At 55.5% G+C, this 18,062-nt stretch overlaps 2 protein-coding genes across 5 annotated transcripts in view; both read right to left on the bottom strand.

The window, feature by feature from the left end:
- The window catches only part of PDE2A (phosphodiesterase 2A), a 98,729-nt gene extending 95,266 nt beyond the window's left edge, over positions 1-3,463 (bottom strand). The window contains exon 1 of the mRNA XM_042905350.1: positions 1,778-3,463. Coding sequence (XP_042761284.1) covers positions 1,778-1,815 — 38 coding nt within the window. The 5' untranslated portion in view covers positions 1,816-3,463. The remainder of the gene's footprint in view (positions 1-1,777) is intronic.
- A 5,374-nt stretch (positions 3,464-8,837) lies between these two features.
- The window catches only part of ARAP1 (ArfGAP with RhoGAP domain, ankyrin repeat and PH domain 1), a 68,905-nt gene continuing 59,680 nt past the window's right edge, over positions 8,838-18,062 (bottom strand). For 2 of the 4 annotated variants that reach the window (XM_042905344.1, XM_042905345.1), the window contains exons 30-34: positions 14,009-14,091; positions 13,212-13,262; positions 12,992-13,055; positions 11,590-11,739; positions 11,296-11,451 (exon numbers count right to left, since the gene is read on the bottom strand). In XM_042905344.1, the coding sequence (XP_042761278.1) occupies positions 11,407-11,451; positions 11,590-11,739; positions 12,992-13,055; positions 13,212-13,262; positions 14,009-14,091 (393 nt within the window). In that variant the 3' untranslated portion in view covers positions 11,296-11,406. The other 2 variants (XM_042905347.1, XM_042905346.1) reach the window with 2 other exon arrangements.

The following is an 18,062-nucleotide window of genomic DNA, read 5'->3' as shown; positions in this document are numbered from 1 at the left end:
TACAGGGGGTGCATCCCCAGCATAGAGCTGGGGATGCAGGAGGCTCTGGGTGCTTTGAACTCAGAGCTTTGTCACTGAGTCTACCTGTTGGTGGCTCTGCTCAGCTGGGACACTGTGGGAGCTGACGCTGAAGCATGCACTTTTTTAAAAAAATATTTTTTTAAGTTGATTTCTTTATTTTGAGGGTGGGGGAGGGTCAGAGAGAGAGGGAGAGAGACAGAATCCCAAGCAGGCTTCACACTGTCAGCACAGAGCCCGATGTGGGGCTCGAACTCACGAACTGTGAGATCGTGATCTGAGCCGAAATCAAGAGTTGGACGCTCAACCAACTGAGCCACCCAGGCGCCTCCAAGATTTTATTTTTAATCTCTACACCCAACATGGGACTCAAACTCACAACCCTGATGAGTCACATGCTCTACTGAATGAGCCATCCAGGCGCCCAGAAACATGCACTTGTACTAGGAGTTGTGGGCACAACTTGCCCACGTGGTTTTCAGTGTCCACAGGTTATAGGCATGGGAAGAGGCCTGCTGTACCTCTGCCCTGTTGCCAGAGAGGACTCCTCAGGAGGAAGCCTTAACCCAATGGAATTGGGGCATTTTAGGCAATGGACAGGTAGGGAGTTGTCTCAGCAGAGGGCCTGTTGGACATAAAAGAAAATGCTCCACACCTTGAGGCGGGAAATGGGGGTTCAAATGCTGGCTCCTCCACTAACTTATTCATTTGTTCACAAACACCTGTCATTGGCCACCTTCATTAAATATGACTCAGACGGCTCCTTGCCTTGGAAAAGCACCCAGTCAAGGTGTGTGTGTGGTGGGGGGGGGGGGGGGGGGGGGGAGGCAGGAGATGAAATGACTTGTAGTGTGACAGAGGGAAGCACAGAGTATGTAGTGCCCAAACAGGGCCTCTGACCCAGTCTGGGGTTGGTAAGCATTCCTGTAGAAGAGAATATCAGCTGAGTCTTTAAAAGGAGGAGACCCCAGGAAAAGCAGGTATATTCCAGGCTATGGGGGCCATGTGTAATCCTCACCAATAACCTCACTTCTCTGACCTGTGGGGACAAGGACCCCTGCCACACACAACAGGATCCATGCAGAAGCGCCCATGAGACTGAGTGAAAACCTACTCCCTGTTAACAGGCACGGAGGTGCAGCAGTGGTGGGATGGACAGGAATGATGCAGCTTGTGCAGGAGGCCTGTCCAGGCTGACAGAAAGCAGTTTTCTCATGGCTTACTGTCAGGAAAGAAACTATGAGGGAGCTTTTGCTTCCCACTGTGGCCCCAGAAGGTCTAGTTTCAGATCTCTGAAAGCTCTGGGCAAACTGTTTTCTCAGCCTGACCCATACCTGGGACCTTACTGCTCCATGCCTGCTGGCTAGGAAGGCATTTCTCGGGCCCAGAAAGCCAAGGCCCTGGATCATGTCCAGGCTTGGCCTCTCACAACTCCCCTTCACGCCCCAAGGAGCCTGGCAATAAGAAGCTGAGTCAGAGGAGCTCAAAGGAGGGTACCTGCCGGGCACAGGAGAAGCTGGTGCGTTGAAGCCTCACCTGCCCCTCAGCCTCCTTTCTGCCCTCTCACTCTGGAAATGATGGTGGAGGCCTCATCTTCAGAAACCTCCTGGGAATATACCCAAGCAAGACAGGTAGGAGGGAAGGTCTCCTCCCATCCCACTACCACACCAGACTCCACAGTTACCCCAGAACAAAGGAGTCTGCAGGAATGAGGTGCAAGATCCAGGACTACTGGGTACTCTGGTACTCTAGGACTTACAGCCAGGCAGGTAGAGGGTCAAATCCCAGCTCTGCCATCCATGCACCCTGGGCAAGTTATTTAACTTCTCTGAACTTCAGTTCAGCTTTCTCATCTGAAAGGAGAGGTCACAAATTCCAAGCTCAAAGAGTTGTAAGGCTTTGGAAATGTCTGTAAAGTTCCCAGTAAAAAGCCGTCGTCCTCTCCTCCCTTCCCTTTTCCTAAAGAGGTTGAATTGGTGGGGCTGAGGGAGTAACAGCCTGAAATGCTGGGGTAGGGGCTCCTGTAGGGCACTGCCGGAATGGTGGGGTTGGGGGTGGGGGGTGCTTCTGAAAGGGGAGAGGGGCCGGTGTCCTGGCCTGCTCTTCCCACCTCCACCTCCATCTGGCCTGCTAGGCCGGCGGCAGGAACCGAGGGCCCGGAGCGATCACCGCGAAGCCCCGCCCCGCCGCAGGCCCCGGCCGCTCTCCCGGGTGCTGATCGGGGCGTGCCGCGTTCACGGGCCCTGGCCCGCCGCCCTGCAGCCGGTCAGTAGACACCGGTTTTTGCTAGTTGGGGATCTGGCAGGAGGTGAGAGGAAGCTGGGAGGCGGGTGGGCGCCCGAAGCGACGGGAAGATGCAGCCTCTGAGATCCAGCCTCCGCCCTGCGCCCACTGCCTCGCGAGGACTGCAGGCTCCAGCTACCTCCTCGTTGCCAAAGAAGGCGGCTTCTTCTCAGCGCCCTCTCCCGCCGCCTTCCTGCTCGGCTGTTTCCCTCCCACCTTCCAGACGGCCCCTCCTCTGTCTCTCTCGCTGGCTCATCCTATTTTTGCCCCCTCAACATGGGTGCTCTTCACAGGGGCACCGCGCCCTGTCTCTCTCCTCTTTCTCCACCCCACCTTCAGGGAGCTTGGAGCCTTCCCCAAACGCACCAACTTCTAGTGCCTCCCCACCCCCACCCCCACCCAGGCCCAGCCCTGTTTCTGGGGCTCCAGACAACCAATACAGGTTGCCTCCTGGACATCTGTGGGAACATCCCAGAGGCCCCCATACACCTGAATATTCACATCCAACGTATCTTTTGTCTCTATCAAAGGCATCAGCAAACTTCAAATCCCCGGTCTAGAAACTACAAAGTCGCTTTGCCTCTTCCTTCTCCTGCACCTCCTGTATCAAATCTATCACCGCCAATTCTCCCTCTGTAATTCTCTCCCATGTATTCACTCCCTCCTTCACCCCCCTGGCCCTGCTTACTTCCTCCTCCTCTGGTCTTTCTCCAGCCCCCTACCCCAATTCAACTCCTCTATTCCACTCCACCCTGCACCGAGCACTATCTATATGGTCAGGTAACTCCTCAGAATCCTTGCATGGCTCCCCAGTGGCTTCAGGATAAAGGCCAAGCTCCTCAGCCTGATACCTGAAATCTCTCATGATAGGCCCTGAGGTCTCCATCCTCTGCTCCACATACAGCAGGGTCCAGTCCTTAAGCCAGTCCTTTCTTCCCCTTTGACTTGGTACCACCTGTTTCCCAGGCTCACTTCCCTCTCCTCTTTCTTTTCTCTGCCCATTCCAAATCCTGGCCTATCCTTCCTGGACCAGTTCAGCCCACACCCTGCCCTTACCCACAGGGGACAGGGTGGGCAGGAGGGGTCACTGGGTTCTGGGCTGAGCAGCCTCTGGCTGCCTCGCTCTTCCCTGTCATCTGCCCTATTACCTCACCCCCCCCCACCCCCCACTCCCGCTCAGGTTCACCTAATTTCTTCTACTGGATCACCCTTTCCTCAAGAACAGGCCAAAATCCTATTCACCTCAGCCCCAGTCCCCAGCCTTTGGGCAGCCTAACCAGGGACAAGTGAGAAATGTTGATGAAGTAAAGTAGGAAGGAGGGAGACACAGGTGAGTGTGGAAACGAAATGGTGCGCTCTGGAGCTCAGTGCAAAATCACATCAGAGCAAGCCTTCAATAAAAGGCTGCAGGTGGATGGGGAGACACAGGTAGATGAGGGGTCCTCACTGACCCGCTCTGTGCAAACCACCCCCCACCCCTGTCCAAGGGCAGACTGAGACCATAGAGTATCTCTCAGCCTTCTCAGGGGAAGGCTGGTAATTGGTGGAACATGGATTTCACGGAGCATTGTCCTGAAAACCCCTGGATGACTCCCTCTGGCTGGGGACCAGGATGGGCCCACATCTGGCTCTTGGCAACAGACGCCTGGGGGTGGGGAGAGCGGGAAGCTCAGGGAGCCATCTCACTGTGCTTCTCTGCCTCTTCCTCAGCCAGGAAGCTGCCACCTGTGACTCCAAGCATAATGACCGAAGGAGCACCAAGTCCATTCCAAGGGCCTGGCATAGTTCCCTGTGTTCCCACACTAAGCACAGACCCGATCACACCATGGGTGACAAGGCCCTTGCTGACAAAGGAGCAAAAAGCCACCCCAAGCTCCAGAACAGCTGTAAGGTGGTATGGCTTCTTCACCTCAGCAAGGTGGTTTTGGGGACCCAGGCCTGAGGGTTGAGGTGTTGTGGGCCTGCTTCAGGTCCAGGATCTGTCAGAACTGCCCTATGAAAGAAGGGGTGACCTCACACAGAGGTAGGAAGCTCCCCATTCCTGTTGGGCAGGGGGATGAAGTGGTGGAACAGACGGCCAGTGCAGGAAGGGAAGAGACAGCCAAGGCTTATCCCCTCAGGCCAGAACCCAGCGATCCTTCCTGTCTACACTGCCCTGTGGATGGGGTGGGGGAGCAGGGGGTGCTGAACTGGCCCATGGAGGATGGACAGATTTGGGGTGGGCAGAGAACAGAAAGAGAGGCAAGTCAGCCTGGGATGGGGCTAGACCAGACACTTGGAAGTGTCTTCTGCCTAAGGTTGAAGTCATCCCCAGAAATATGGACCAGGCAGCACAAGATGCCAGAGCCAGTGGAATCCCATCCCTCATGGTGCAGAGGGGGAAAAGAAGGCAGAAACATGCCTAGGCCACACAGGGAGTAAAGGGCAGGGCTAGAACTAGGACCAGGGACTCCTGGCCACCGCCCCCCTCCACTGCCTCATTTTCTTTGTAATCTTCCGCCTCTCCTTCCTCCTCACCTCTTCCACCTGGGGACAAGGCTAGGAAAGAAGGCTGTTGATACAACTCATGACCCTGTGGAAGCATCCCCATGGATGGGGAGCTTCAGCAGAGATAGGTCAGAACAGAAGTGGGCCCTGTGGCTTCATACTCTGGGGAAGGTTTTACTCTCCCTGGGGTCCTGGCCCCAGCTCCCTCACCTCCACTACCCTCCAGTGCAGCACACCTGGATGCTCCTTGCCATGAGGCCCTGAGCTGCCCACTCAGCCCTAATCTACCTCTTCCCCCTTAACTCCCCGCACCTGACTGGGGGCGGGAGGGGGTGTGACTCAGTGGGATAAAGGTAGCTGCTATATTTGAATGATTACATAAGCCAGGAGGGAGGCAACTGCACTGTGACTCCATCCAGGTTGGTAGACAAGCTGAGGCTGGGCCCGGGAGGCAGGGTCTCCTCCCTCCATCACACGGCTCCAGCCTGGACTTGGACAGGACTCTACAAGGACCTGGGATTTGTGAACATGCGTTGCTGGACTACGAGGCAGGTCTTCCCTAGGGTTAACCACACTAGGAAGGCTCTGGTCCCTCTCCACCTTCTTAGAAAAATAACCCCCTGGCTTCTAGAAACCCTAAGGCCAAACTTAGACTAAGCCCGAGATCCTCCCCATGGACTCTCTCCAGAAGGAAAGACAGAACTGAAAACACAGTTTGTCAGTGATTTTGAAAAAGAGTGCCTGCTGGGGAGGGCACCAGGCATGAAGCTGGGGCTCACCAGCACCATCTGGGAAGGACCTGTGTTTCTTCTCAGCCACACCACTTATTAGTCACCTGACATTGTCAAGTCCATGCCTTGGTTTCTTCACCTATAAAATGAGAACAAGAGGTATCTTCCTCATGGTGTTTGTTGTAAGGATTAAATGAGAAAACACTTGTAAAGCCTCAGCCCAGGAGGCTGTGGGTGCTTCACGGTGGCTCAACATTCTCATTTGCATCATTATCATTGCCGATACTAAGGACGGGCTAGAGACCTCCCGGGGGGGAGGGCCGGACCCCAGGTTGGAATGACCCCTTTTGGTCCAGTGACCACTGACCTGGGTGGAAGGTGGGAGACCAGAGAACTGATGTCTGAGAGTCAGGAGCCTAGCCAGACTTGCTGGGTTCCCCTAAGCCCCTGACCTCTGGCCCTCAGTCAGTAAAAGACCCTCAGGTCCCCAGCTCTGGAGTTCATGCTTGGATGAGAATCCTCCCTGCCCCCGCCATGTTCCACCATGGGGATTAGTGACTTGTGGCATTGGAAGCTGGGGTACAAGTACGGATGGTCAGGATGGGGGTACCCTGGCCTGGTATGAGCTGGGGATGGGCACTAAAACAAGGCCCATCTCCTCAGGGCCTGTTGGCAGTTCCTAGGGGATCACAGGGGGGCTCTAGGAGGAGGAAGGCTGTGCCCACCCAGGCTGTGTTGCCATGACGCTAGTCTCCATGGTGCCAGGCACACAGTTCTCCCCTCACCCAGGAGGAGGGGCTGAAAGTGACAGGATACGAGGCAGCTCAGGTCCCTGGGTCCCCTAGGCCTATCCCTGTCTCCGTAAGCTCCCCCACACACACACAAGGTCCCCATCCTGAGACCCTCAGGAGGGAGGGCAGGGAGGAAGCACAATTTCTACCTCAGAGGGCCAAGAGTGACAAGAGAGGACTCAGAATGACTGAGGTGCAGGAAGACACAGACAGGAGCACAGAAAAGTGGCAGAGGGAAGGATAGAGAAGCAGAGGAGAGACGGAGAGAAAAGCGGGCAGTGGGGAAGAAGGGGTGGGAGGGAGGATGCTGTAGTTACGGAGGCGGATGTGCCTCCCAGGCTGACAAATGGTGGGAGGGCCGTCCAGCCCATCTCTTTGGTCTCAGTGTTTTGAGGTGGGCGGTGGTGGGAAGAGAGTGGAGGAGGGGGAGCAGGGGAGGGGCAATTTTCCTAGAGAGCTCTGTGGTGGGGGCGTTTAGACACGTGCCATGCATGTGTCTGTGTTCGCGCACGTGCGGGCGTGTGTGCATCTGGAAGTGCAGGCTGAGGTGTGCAGGCACGTGTGTATAGGGCATGAGTGTGTGTGTGGCATGTGTATGCCTGTGCCACTGTGTCTCCAGGGTGATAAATACAGCAGTAGGAGCTGTAACCAGGGCAAAGAAAGTGTGGAAATTTCCACAGGCTGAAAGTGGCATGGGAGAGGGGACATGCTAGGGCTGGACCAGCTCGGGCTGACCAGGGGACCTTGCTCTGATAGCTCTTCCCCGGGCCAGTCCCTAGATGGGTGCAAGTGACCTGGCCATGTGAACACACATTCTAAGTGCACACAGTATAGCAAGATGGAAGAACAGTCCAGAAGAGCTTCCTGAAAGAAGTGTCACATTGGAGGAGAGGCTGGGAGGTTCATGTTAGCTGTACTTATTATGTGTGTGTATGTGAGACAGACAGACGTTTCCCAGGTGCGAGCCTGGGATCACTTAGGCCACAGAGCTAGCTAAAGGACTAGGAGCTATTCCTTTTTCTGGCTGGGGAAGACCCCGAGGACTCCATTTGTCTGGAATGTAGTTGTATTTCAGAGGCAAGAAAGGCAAAACCCCCAATACCAGAGGCACTGGGGACAGGCCCTGGGGCACTCAGCTGCAACCACACAGGCTGCTTACTGCAGGCTCACATCACCTTGCCTCTGGTTCATGCCATTCCCTCTTCTGAAGACACCTTTCCCTCTTAACTCCACCCACAGAAATATGCTGGTCTTTTTAGCCTCACCCCCTCTGTGGAGTCTTTCCTGATCAATACACCTACCGGAAGGGCTTCTTCCTTCCCCCACAGCATTTACTCATCTGCTCCCCCTCATGGTTCAGTAAAGCACTGCACACAGTAGGTGTTCAAGAAGTGCTTGTTGAAGTAAAATATATCGGACCTAGGGGTGCCTGGGCGACTCAGTTGGTTGAGCATCAGACTTTGGCTCAGGTCATGGTCTCGTGGTTTGTGAGTTGAAGCCCTGTATCGGGCTCTGGGCTGACAGTTCGGAGCCTGGAGCTTGCTTCAGATTCTGTGTCTCCTTCTCTCTCTGCCCCCCGTCCCCGCCCCCCGCCCCTGCCCTTCTCTCTCAAAAATAAATAAACGTTTAAAAAAAATTAAAAAATATATATATATGGGGCCTGAAGACTCTGGATGCTAGGTCTCCCCAGACATGTTTGAGAAGGGGATTATCAGGGGACAGTGTTAGGTACTTCACACTTACTAGCTCATTTAATCCTCCCATTAGTAGGTACTATTAATATCTCCAAAGCAGATGAGAACGGATCAGAGACCTCAGGAACTCAGCCAAAGCTCCAGAGCTCATAGATGGGAGTGTCGGCATCTGCCCAGCTGGCATCCACACCCATGCTTTTCCAAAACAGCAAGCTGTGGGCAGGGGGCTCAGGAACCACCAGAGCTTGAGGCCAAAAGAGAAGGCCTTAGCTCCAGGTCCCCCCGCCCCCAAGATCTGGGGGAAGCAGGGAGGAGGCAGGGCTCCTTCCCAGTCCCATTGATTTCCTGCAGAGCCTGGGGATCTCCTGAGGTCCAGAGGCCCTCGAAGGCTGCTGAACACTTTTCAGGGTGGGCAAGTTGAACAGGAAGGAGATGGCATCCCATATCCCATCCCATCTCCCAGCCCTTCCCCCGTTCTGTCCCTACTCTCCATCCACAAAGCCCTCACCACCCAGGCTGACTTGCCACAGCCTTCTCTCCCAGGGCTCACTGTGGTCCCCTGCAATCAGACCCAGACTTGGGTCACCCAGTCCTCTTCTCCCAGCATCTCAACCTACCCTCACACCAACTTGCACCCCTCCCAACCATGTGCACCTGGCAAGGCTTCCACCTTTCAGGCCCAGCTTTGGGGAACCTCAAAGAAAGCCTCCTCCCTCTCCAAGAGTTGCTCCCTACTTTTCAGCAGGTCCAGCTCTGGGCTCTTCACACATCTACCCTCCACCCCCCCCCCACCCCCCCCCCCCCCCGCCCAGCCTCAAATAATATGTGAAAAAACCACTCAAGGTCCCAAGAAGCCCCATTTCTAGGAATCCTTGTGGCCACAACCAGCAGAGCCTCCTGGCATAACCCACCCATCACACTGCTGTCATTGCCACAATGCATTAAAGTTCAGGCCTGAAGGCTCCTGTTGGGATGCTATCCCTGATCCCAAGGGTTAGCACTTTAAGCTATCATTAACTCCTGACAGTACAGATCCCCTTCCCCAGGGGACATACCAAGTGGAGAGAGCAGAGTTGGACATGCCAAGTGGAGAGAGCAGAGCTGAAGTCAGGAGGGGTGTGGAAGAGGGAGACACCCCTCTCCCCTACAAAGTGGGATAGTAGAAATGGACCCCAGCCCTGATTCAGGAGAGTTATGGGCCCTCGGGCAAGTTGGCTCACCTCTCTGAGCCTTTCTTCCTCTGCCAGGAGGAGACAGTGCATAGAGCACAGGTGCTGACCCACAGTGGGTACTTGGAAAAGAGCTATTCTCTCCTCCTGGCTCCTAGATCTTGGGAGTCCAAAGCACTGTGCTGCCTTCCAGAATATCACTAGTCTTGGGGTTAAAGGTTCCACCCCACACTCCAAGAGAGCAAGGTCTGGGTCAGCACCGCCACACTGGGGCCCCCAGAACCTGTCCTGGGACCTCCAGAACCTGTCCTGGGACCAGCCACATTGAGCTATCCACGGCTGCCCCCTGGTGGCCCAATTCAGTCACTGCAGCCAGTCCCTGAGCCTGTCAGTGACACTGGCAGCCTAGCATGGGGCACTTCTAAGTCTCACCCACCCTCTCTCTGCACCTCAAAACTAGCTGGTCAGTCTGAAGTCAGATCCTGGGAAGAATTCCAGCCCGTGAGCACTTGGACAACAGTCTTGGCCTAGCTGCAGGCAGGCAGAATGGTCATTCAATCTGTCAGCCTGGCCTGGAGCAGCCCGGTTAGGGCAGGATAAGAGTGGGAGACTCCAGGGGCTTAGCCCCAGCCTGTGAAACTGACCAGAAAACCCATTCCAGTCTGGCATCCACCTCCCCTTCTCAAGACACAGGAACAAGGAACCTGGAATCCAGGACCCCAAGACCCCATCCATATACACAGGCCTCCCCAGGGCTGGATCACATGAATCAGAGATCATGTGACCCATCTCCACCCTGTTTGCCCAGCCCCACTGGCTGAAGCTAAGGCTGGGAGGTCAGCCTGTCTGCCTGCCGGGCCCCTGGAGAGAGGCCGTTAATGAGGCTCCAGGCAGAGGCAGGAATGTGGTGTCTGGCACCTTCCCAGGGAGTCCCAAATAGGTCTCTGAACAGCTCGTTATCTCCCCCACTTGCCAGGGCCTTGTCTTCCTGGAGGAGACAACCAGGCAGTGCCCAGTGAGGACAGCTTCCTGGTGCAAGGCAGGGCCCTCCTCCGGAGGGACATGCACAGGGATAAAGGGACACCCGAGGCTCTTCTTCCTAATTTAATAAAGCTCCTGTGACTTTGTGACCTCGTGTTTCAGAGGGGCTGGTGAGGGGCTGCCCTGGGTCACTCACATGCCACACCCAGGCCCCGGCCCAGACTCTAGACTACAGCAGGGAAAGGAGCTTGGTCCAGCTGGGGTCTGTCCTGGCCAGGGTCAGGACCGGTATTCTCCACCCTGACTGCACAGGCATGCACTGGGGTGGCATGGAGCTGGGCCGGGGCTCTGCCTGGGGCAGGAGGGAGTGACTAAACAGCTCAGAGCCTGGAAATAACAGGGCCCACGCCCCCCCAACTTCGGGGTACTAGGCACTCACCTCTGGGCCTCCTGAACTCCTGTCCCCTCCTACACTGGAACACCTGAAACCCCCAACCAATCACAAGCTTCAGCACCGTAGGATAAAATATACAGATATATTTATATTATCAAAAGGCCCCCAAAGTGGGGAAGGGGCACCAGGCAGCCTGGGCCCTCCCAGTCAGCCTAGACCAGAGGAGGCTCCTAAAGTCCCCCAGCCCCAGTTCTAGGCTATAGAGAAACTTACCCAAGAGCTCCCTCCCTATCCCAGCTGAGTGTTCCTTTAGAGCATCCACTTTTTGCTGTTCTGGAGTTTGTGACAAGAGGGTGGGCTCCCTTCCAGCGGGGGCCCCAGGGCTTCGAGCCTCTGCAAGGATGGTGGTCCTCCAGAGTTTCTGAACAATGCACATCCCACCTCTCCAACCCCTCAAACTCAGGGTGGGTGACCCTGGAGGGGGGAGCAGACCAGGCCAGGAGAAGCACCCAGACAACAGATGAGGGGTCCTCCTCAGGCAGACCCTGCTGCCCCCCACTTCCTGGCGAGGGAACCCCATGCTGTAACCAGGATGTGGGATGTGGGGTGCGGCTTCCTCATGCATCCCCTGCTGGTTCACACCAGGCACGCAGGGCACGAGGGTGTCTGAACAGGAAGGCTTCAGGGCGGCAGAGTCTCAGAGCCAGGGGCTGGCTTCTGCGCTCAGACGTTGCGGAGGAGCTGTGGGAAGGTACAGAAGCCCAGATTCCATAAGCACTTTGTGAAGGTTCACAGGGACCAGCGGCCCTGCTGAAGCTTCTGCAGCTGCTCTGTAGTGCTGGCTTGGGAGTGCTCAGGTCAGCCGGGGTCCCCAGGGCCAGGTAGAGAGGGGGCTCCTGAGAGCTACATGAACCAAAAGAGCCCGTCAGGACTGCTAGGAGGCTGGAGGGAGGGGGCCAGGGGGCAATCAGGTGAGTCAGGTGGGAGGCGGGCAGCAGCCAGGTCCCAGGGCTCTGCCCATAGGGATGGAAAACTACTCACAGAAAGGGGGTCCGCAGCAAAGGCGGCCACACTCCTTCGCATTTCGTTCTCACTGCCGCGCAGAGGGATCAACGAAACACTGCCCAGCCGGACCTCAGGCACTGCCCGGGATACACGGGAGGGCTCCGAGGGCCACACCAGGCCGTCATGCTGGGGAGCAGGGGAAGAGGAGGACACTCAGCTCACCCAGACACTCAGCTCCAGATCCACCCACCCTTCCCAGAAACGCCTCCAGCTATGATCTGAGGTGACCCTCTCAGCTTTGATCCCAGTCGATATGAGAAGCAGCTGTTAGGAGAACATGACTGTATCCCTGGCAGAACCCAGCCAGTTATGTTACTCAACAACCCCCACCTCCAGGTCCACAAACAAACTGCTCCAAGAATGCAGCACCAAGAAAACAGTTCTAGAGGAACATGTGTGTGCTTTCTTTCACCGGGAACCAACAAAACTATAGAATCTGCCTGTTTCCCTTTAGGCTTGACTACCAGGAAGCTCAGGGCTAAAAGAACTCAGCCCACAGCCCTGGCACAGTTCTGTCAGCCTTTTCCCTAAACAATTCTGAGCTCTCGTTTAAAATCTGTGGCTTAAGTCCAACCCCTCCCACTCCCAACCCCTCACCCCAGCCCTGCTCTGGCTCCAAGCCCCTCCTAGCCTGTTCCCACCTGGCCCACTGCGGCAGCCACCTCAGTCCTTCAGCCTGTCCTCCCCTGCACGCTACATCTAGAACGAGCCCTCTCGGATGCAAACTTGCACACCACTTTTTTGCTTAAAACTCTCCCTGAAAACTGCTGACTAGGTCAAGTTCAGCTCCCTTGGCATGGCCTTCAAGGCTCTTTCAGATCTGGCTCCTGAATCTCTTTCCAGTGTCAGCTTCTGGTACTCCTGGCTTCTCTTTACACCCCACTGGGCAATCTGTGGTTCTGTTGCCATGCCTTTCAATAAACTGTTCCTTCTGCCTAGAAGCCTCCCCGACCTGCCCCCACCCCCCCACCTCCAACCGCCTTTGCTTGATGAAGGCTTCCTCATCCTCAGACTCAGCTCCTATGACACCCCCTCCCTGCTGCCTTCCCTCCACATGCACCACCTCCAGCGGGTAGGGTCCCTGGGCTTTTCTCTATCTCCATACACTGACCACATTGGGCTATTTAACAGGCAACTTCAAGGTCTGTTTTCCTTTCTACATGGGGAGTGCCTGAGGGCAGGGGTCTGCACTCTGTCTCTAGCATGCCTGGCTTGGGGTTGCACCAAAGTGGACTCTAGGGAGGGTTTGCTGAGTGAAGAAAAGAATTAAAAGCAACTCAAAATCTCCTTGATGCAATTGATGCCCTATGTAGTGAAGAAGCAAACATACCCATTCTCCATAATGGAAGCCTCACGGGACCCCACCCTGAGCTGGTACCTGCACAAAGAGGAAGGTGGCAAACCACTCCCGGAGCTCCATCTGTGTCTCACAGCAGAGGTACCTGCGGGGCAGGGCACGGATCTGGACACTGCCAAGGCTGAGCAGCCCGCCTGGCTCTCCAGGCAGGGTGCATATATGGACAATAAAGGGACCCAACCAAAGGGAACATGCAACCATCTCTCCCAACCTGGGGTCTCAGGCCAGGGCCCTTACTCACCACTGCTGCTTCTCATGTTTCTCTGTCTCGTGCACCACTGTGAAGCCCCAGCTGCAGAGGAGGGGCAGATGGAGTCACCTGCCAGCCCACAGAGGCCTCCCAGCCCAGGTGCCCGGGACGGAGCCCAGAAGCCTGGGCCAGAGCCGAGGGGCACAGTTCAGGGCCTTCTTGCAAGCACGGCACATTCTGGCCACAGCCTCTTCCTCTCACAGCTCACACCAGCCTCCCAGGCCCTTGGCTCCCTATACCCATGCCACCCCACCCGGGCCTGCCCTAGTCTCTGAGAGACAGCTAGGCACAGCCAGCAGATGAGAGGAGAAAGTCAGAAAACCAAGTCTGGTGGCTGTAATTAACAACAATAATAGTGGCTATGCATCACTTTTCCACTTAAAAGCATACCACAACCACCCTTTGAAACAGGTGCACCATTATTTTCCACATTCTACACATGTGGGAAGTGAGGCACAGGAAGATCCCTGAGGTAGTCAGTGACAGGATTTCAATCAAGGCCAGTGGTTCTCAAACATGAGCAAACATCAGAGTCGCCTAAATGGCTTGTTACCATACAGACTGCGGGCCCCACCCCCTAGGATCCGTGACTCAGCAGGTCTGGGGTGGGACCAAGATGTGGGCTGCTAACATGTTTCCAGGTAATGCTGAGGCTGCTGGTCTGGGAGACCACACCTTCAGAACCATGGTATCAACCCCTGTCAAGTTCAAAGCCCCCACTGTGCCGCAACCCCACCCCCCCCACCCCAATCTGTTCTGAGCTCTCCCAGGCCCCAGCCCCGGCTAACCAGGTGGGTGGCCGGAGTTTCTTCTTCACTCCCAGGTAGACTTTGAGACTCCTGACGGGCCACTCCTTCTCAGGCCGGTGACTCTGGGGTGGGGGCAGGCAGAGGGATGACACTTCAGTCGGTCAGGGCGGGAATTGGGGTGACTGGGTACCTCTCTCCTCCCTCTTCCCAGCCCTCATTTGCATCCCAGCACAGGGAACCTCCTGACAAAGCCCTTCCTGTTCACAATCCAGCCCAACTAACCGCCCCACTCCCCCCAGGCTTCAATCCCTGCAGCAGCATCAGACAGTCAACCCTCAGTCGCCGAGGCAGCCGTTCCAGCAGGACAACCAGGGAGTGATTTTCAGTCCCTTCCTGCTGCCCTACAAACTGGAGAACTGACTTGTAGCATCAGCTGAATCAGATTGTCTATGGAGGGAGAAGTCCGCACCTCGCCCTCTGGCACCAAACTGAATGAGCGTGTATGATCTGAGAGCCTCGGTTGGCTGCTTGGGTCTGTTTGTCTCCGGTTATAGATTCCTCGCCCCTCTCCACCCCACGGAGGCTCCAGGGTTGACCGTGTGAACAGAAGACCTGTGGGGTCAGCAATTACTAGCTCTTTGGTTCCACGAGGGGAAGGCTAATGACTCAAGCTGAAGCAGAACTGCTGTTTGGTAGACCAAAGGAAGAACTTTCCAGTGGTCTAGGTCAGGAAGCAAGAGACCGATGTACTGGGGAGGGGCACCAGATCACTGACATGCTCACCTCTGGCCCCCACCTCTGCATATGGGTCTGGGGTTGGAAGGAACAGGCTGGCTCCGAGGCAGAGGTATGGGAGCAATGACCCCCAAGGTAAAGGCTAATTGGAAGTCAAGCTAATGAGCCTTTCTTCTGTTCTGGGAGCCACCTGCTCGAAGCCCTGCCCCCACCAGGCTCCTGGCACCAGTAGGGCACCCGGATGGATGGTAGGGGAGGGGGACTCACTTACAACCAAAACTGGGGGTCAAAGTTTGAGCCACCTCCACCCTATTCCCACCATTACTCCTAGCCACCCCCAGGCATGGCTCCTTAGCAGGAAAAAAAAGAAGGGACTAAGGGATGGACAGGGAGATGGAAAGTTTCAGGGATTGGTAGACTCCCTGTGAGGCTGCAAAAGGATGAGCTGCCTAGATAAGTGGAGACTTGGGTGCTGTCATAGGGAATGTGGTTTAAGAGGGCGTACTAGAGACCTTTCACCTTGCTTTTGCCCTGATCCTCCCTGAGGACCAAGTGCCCAAGGGGGCCTGGAAGAAACTGGGCTGTGGACAGGGAGGAAACCGGGCAGTGGGATCGGAAACCAGGCTGTAAATAAGGGGTGGGCAAATACAAGAAAGAAACCTCCAAGCCAGCAGGAAAGAAGCAAGGCTGAGAGTGCTGAAGAAGTCAGACTGCAGGGTGGAAGGAACCAGGTAGTGGAGATGGAAAGACTTGAGACAGAGGTTGCAAAAGAAATTAGGCTGTAGACATGAAAACAGCAGGCTCTGGGCACGACAGAAGAAAGGACGTGGGGAAAAACCATGTTGCAAGTATGGAAGGCAGCAGGCTGAGGGAATGGAAAGCAGGCTGAGGGCTCGGAGGAAGTTGAGCTGTGGGTGCCAGGGAGGGAGAACTAGAAGCAAGGGGTAGATGAGTTGACAGTGGAAGGAACAGGCTCGTGGGTGTGACAGAAACAACGGTTCCAGTCAGGGCGTGGAGAGAATTGTGGGAATCAAGGAATTCAAACCAGGCTGTGGCTCCCTGAACATTCGAAAAAACAATCCTCAGGCCTCCACTCCCTCAGGCTCTGGTGTGTGTGGTGTATGCGCAGCACGTGTGTGACAGGAGTATGGCTGAGACAGGAAGGTTGAGGGGGAGATTTGGGGAGCGAGGGTTACATCAGACAACGCAGGACTTCGTTTCTAATCAAAGAACTCATGTTTCCAGCATTGCTGAGGTATGAGGTCACTGGAAAGAATAAAATTCACCCCTTGATACTCAAAGACCTCTGCTGGAGCCAAGACTGTTCTACAATGTGCCTTTCCCAGGTGCTTCAAGGTCTTTAACAATGGAAGATGCCCAGGCCTTGGCCTGGGTATTCGCATATCCTGAATTCCTGGGTGTTGTCCCAATTTCAAATATTCTGTTCTGTTCCTCCATAAAATAGCAAATGCTGGAATTACCAACACCTCAGTAGCCAAACCACAGCCTCCTGGGGCTACTGTCAGGGCAGAGGTGTGGCTGCCATTCAGACAGCAGCACTGATCAGCTCTGCCAAAGAGTCCCTGTTTCCTGTACTTCAAGGAATAAAGAGCTCGAGCTCTGATGGGGCTACCTAGAGATGGCCTTAGGCAAGGCAGTCGAAGCCTGTTTTCTCACCTGTGAAATGGGGATAATATCCCTCCTCTGGAGGACGCTAGTGGGAGGACATGTCCTAGTATGTGGAGGGCTGGGCACCAAACCTGGCTCACTTAAACATTAGATCTTTTTCCTTTCTCTAGTTCTCGTGCCATTTCCCCTCCATGCTAAGGGATCAGCAGCTGCTTTTTCAGGTGCCTCAGCCACCCTCCTTCCTCTCTGCCCACAATGATGGTCTTGCTCCGCTCCAAGTACCATCATAAGGAGGGCATCAGGGAAATAACATCCCAGAACCAAGGGAGACTGAGTGGAGGGGTGAACAGGCCCAGAAGTAAGTAATCATAGAGGGAGGCAAAAGAGAAGAGGAGGCACTGCCTACGAGGATCTGTAGGAGCCCAGGCTGCGTTAGTAGAGGTATAATGTGCAAAGAGAGGGAGGTGAGGATCCTGGTCTATCTGCTCTGCTCCCTCCATGACAGCTAGGCCTGCCCAGTGTCCTCAGGAGAGGCAAGGGACAGGAAGGGCTGGAATCACTGGTGGGAATAGCTATGGGAGATCCGGTTAGACCCTTGGATTGGAAATACATTTCTGCTGCCCATTACTACAGCGCATCTATGCTCTGTGGCCCCTAAGGCATCGCTGGAACCCACAGGGGCATCCCAGGTGGCATGTTCTCAGCTGAACTTCAGCAAGGGCCTTCTCCCGGCAAAACTATCCCTCTAGGGATAGGGCAGTCCCAAGGGAGGAGTGGAGAAGCTCCCCTCTCCCAGAAGTGTGCATGTAAGGATTGGCAACCAGCCAGGGAGGCTGAGAGGGAACTCCTACCACAGGTGAACTATACCACAAGCCCATTTAGTCTCACCCCAGCATTTTAGGATCAGGGTAGTAGCATGGGCATTCTGACAGTCTTGAAACTCTCTCCATGGTTGGGACAAGGATGGCTCCAGGGGTGGCAGGAGATGAGGGTCAGAGCTCTAATTCAAACCTAGGGGCCTCTGATACTGGCTCCACAGCCTCCACACCTAGTCTTTTGGAAAACTGTAAAGCATCACACTGATGGGGGCTCAACCTTCTTGGGAAAAGGACTCCCCACCCATGAAGGACCACCTCTTCATGGGTGGGGATGAAGGACAGGAGCCCAGGACACAAGCCCAAAGACGGGAGCCAGTGCTGATAGGCAAGAGGGCAGGGAACCATGCCTGAAGGTAGCGAAGAGCTCTGGCTGTGTCCCCAGGCTCCCGCTAGGCTCACTTGGCCCCCAGGTGGTGTAAGGCAGCTAGCAGTTGGCCCACAGCTACTCACGGTCTCAGGGGCCCCGCTCCATGGCCTCTGGCTCTGTTTGATAGAGGATCAGAGTTATGGAAGAAGGAGGTCCGGGTCCAGAGCCAGGACAATGTGTGTGGTGGTGCATGGTGGGATGTGGCAGGTATGTGCAGAAGATGTTGGGGGCAGGGTGCCAAGACCTGGGAGGCCACCTGGCATGTGGACAGAGTGGGCATGGAGGAGGTACAACCTGTGAAGTGACAAGATGTGCATGGGCCACGGCGGGGGCTGTCACCACATAGCATGTTCTTGTGGGTGCCGTGACAAAGCACAGGCACAGGTGAGACAGCATGAGCCTGACGTGATGGCACCAGAGACTAGCGCCTAGTGGGGCTACAGGACACAGAAGAGCGGCCACCGAGGGCCACAGCAGAAGATTC

The sequence above is a fragment of the Panthera leo genome, chromosome D1 (genome assembly GCF_018350215.1).
Source record: "Panthera leo isolate Ple1 chromosome D1, P.leo_Ple1_pat1.1, whole genome shotgun sequence".
NCBI classification, from domain to species: Eukaryota; Metazoa; Chordata; class Mammalia; order Carnivora; family Felidae; genus Panthera; species Panthera leo.
This window is presented reverse-complemented; position numbering and strand designations above follow the sequence as displayed.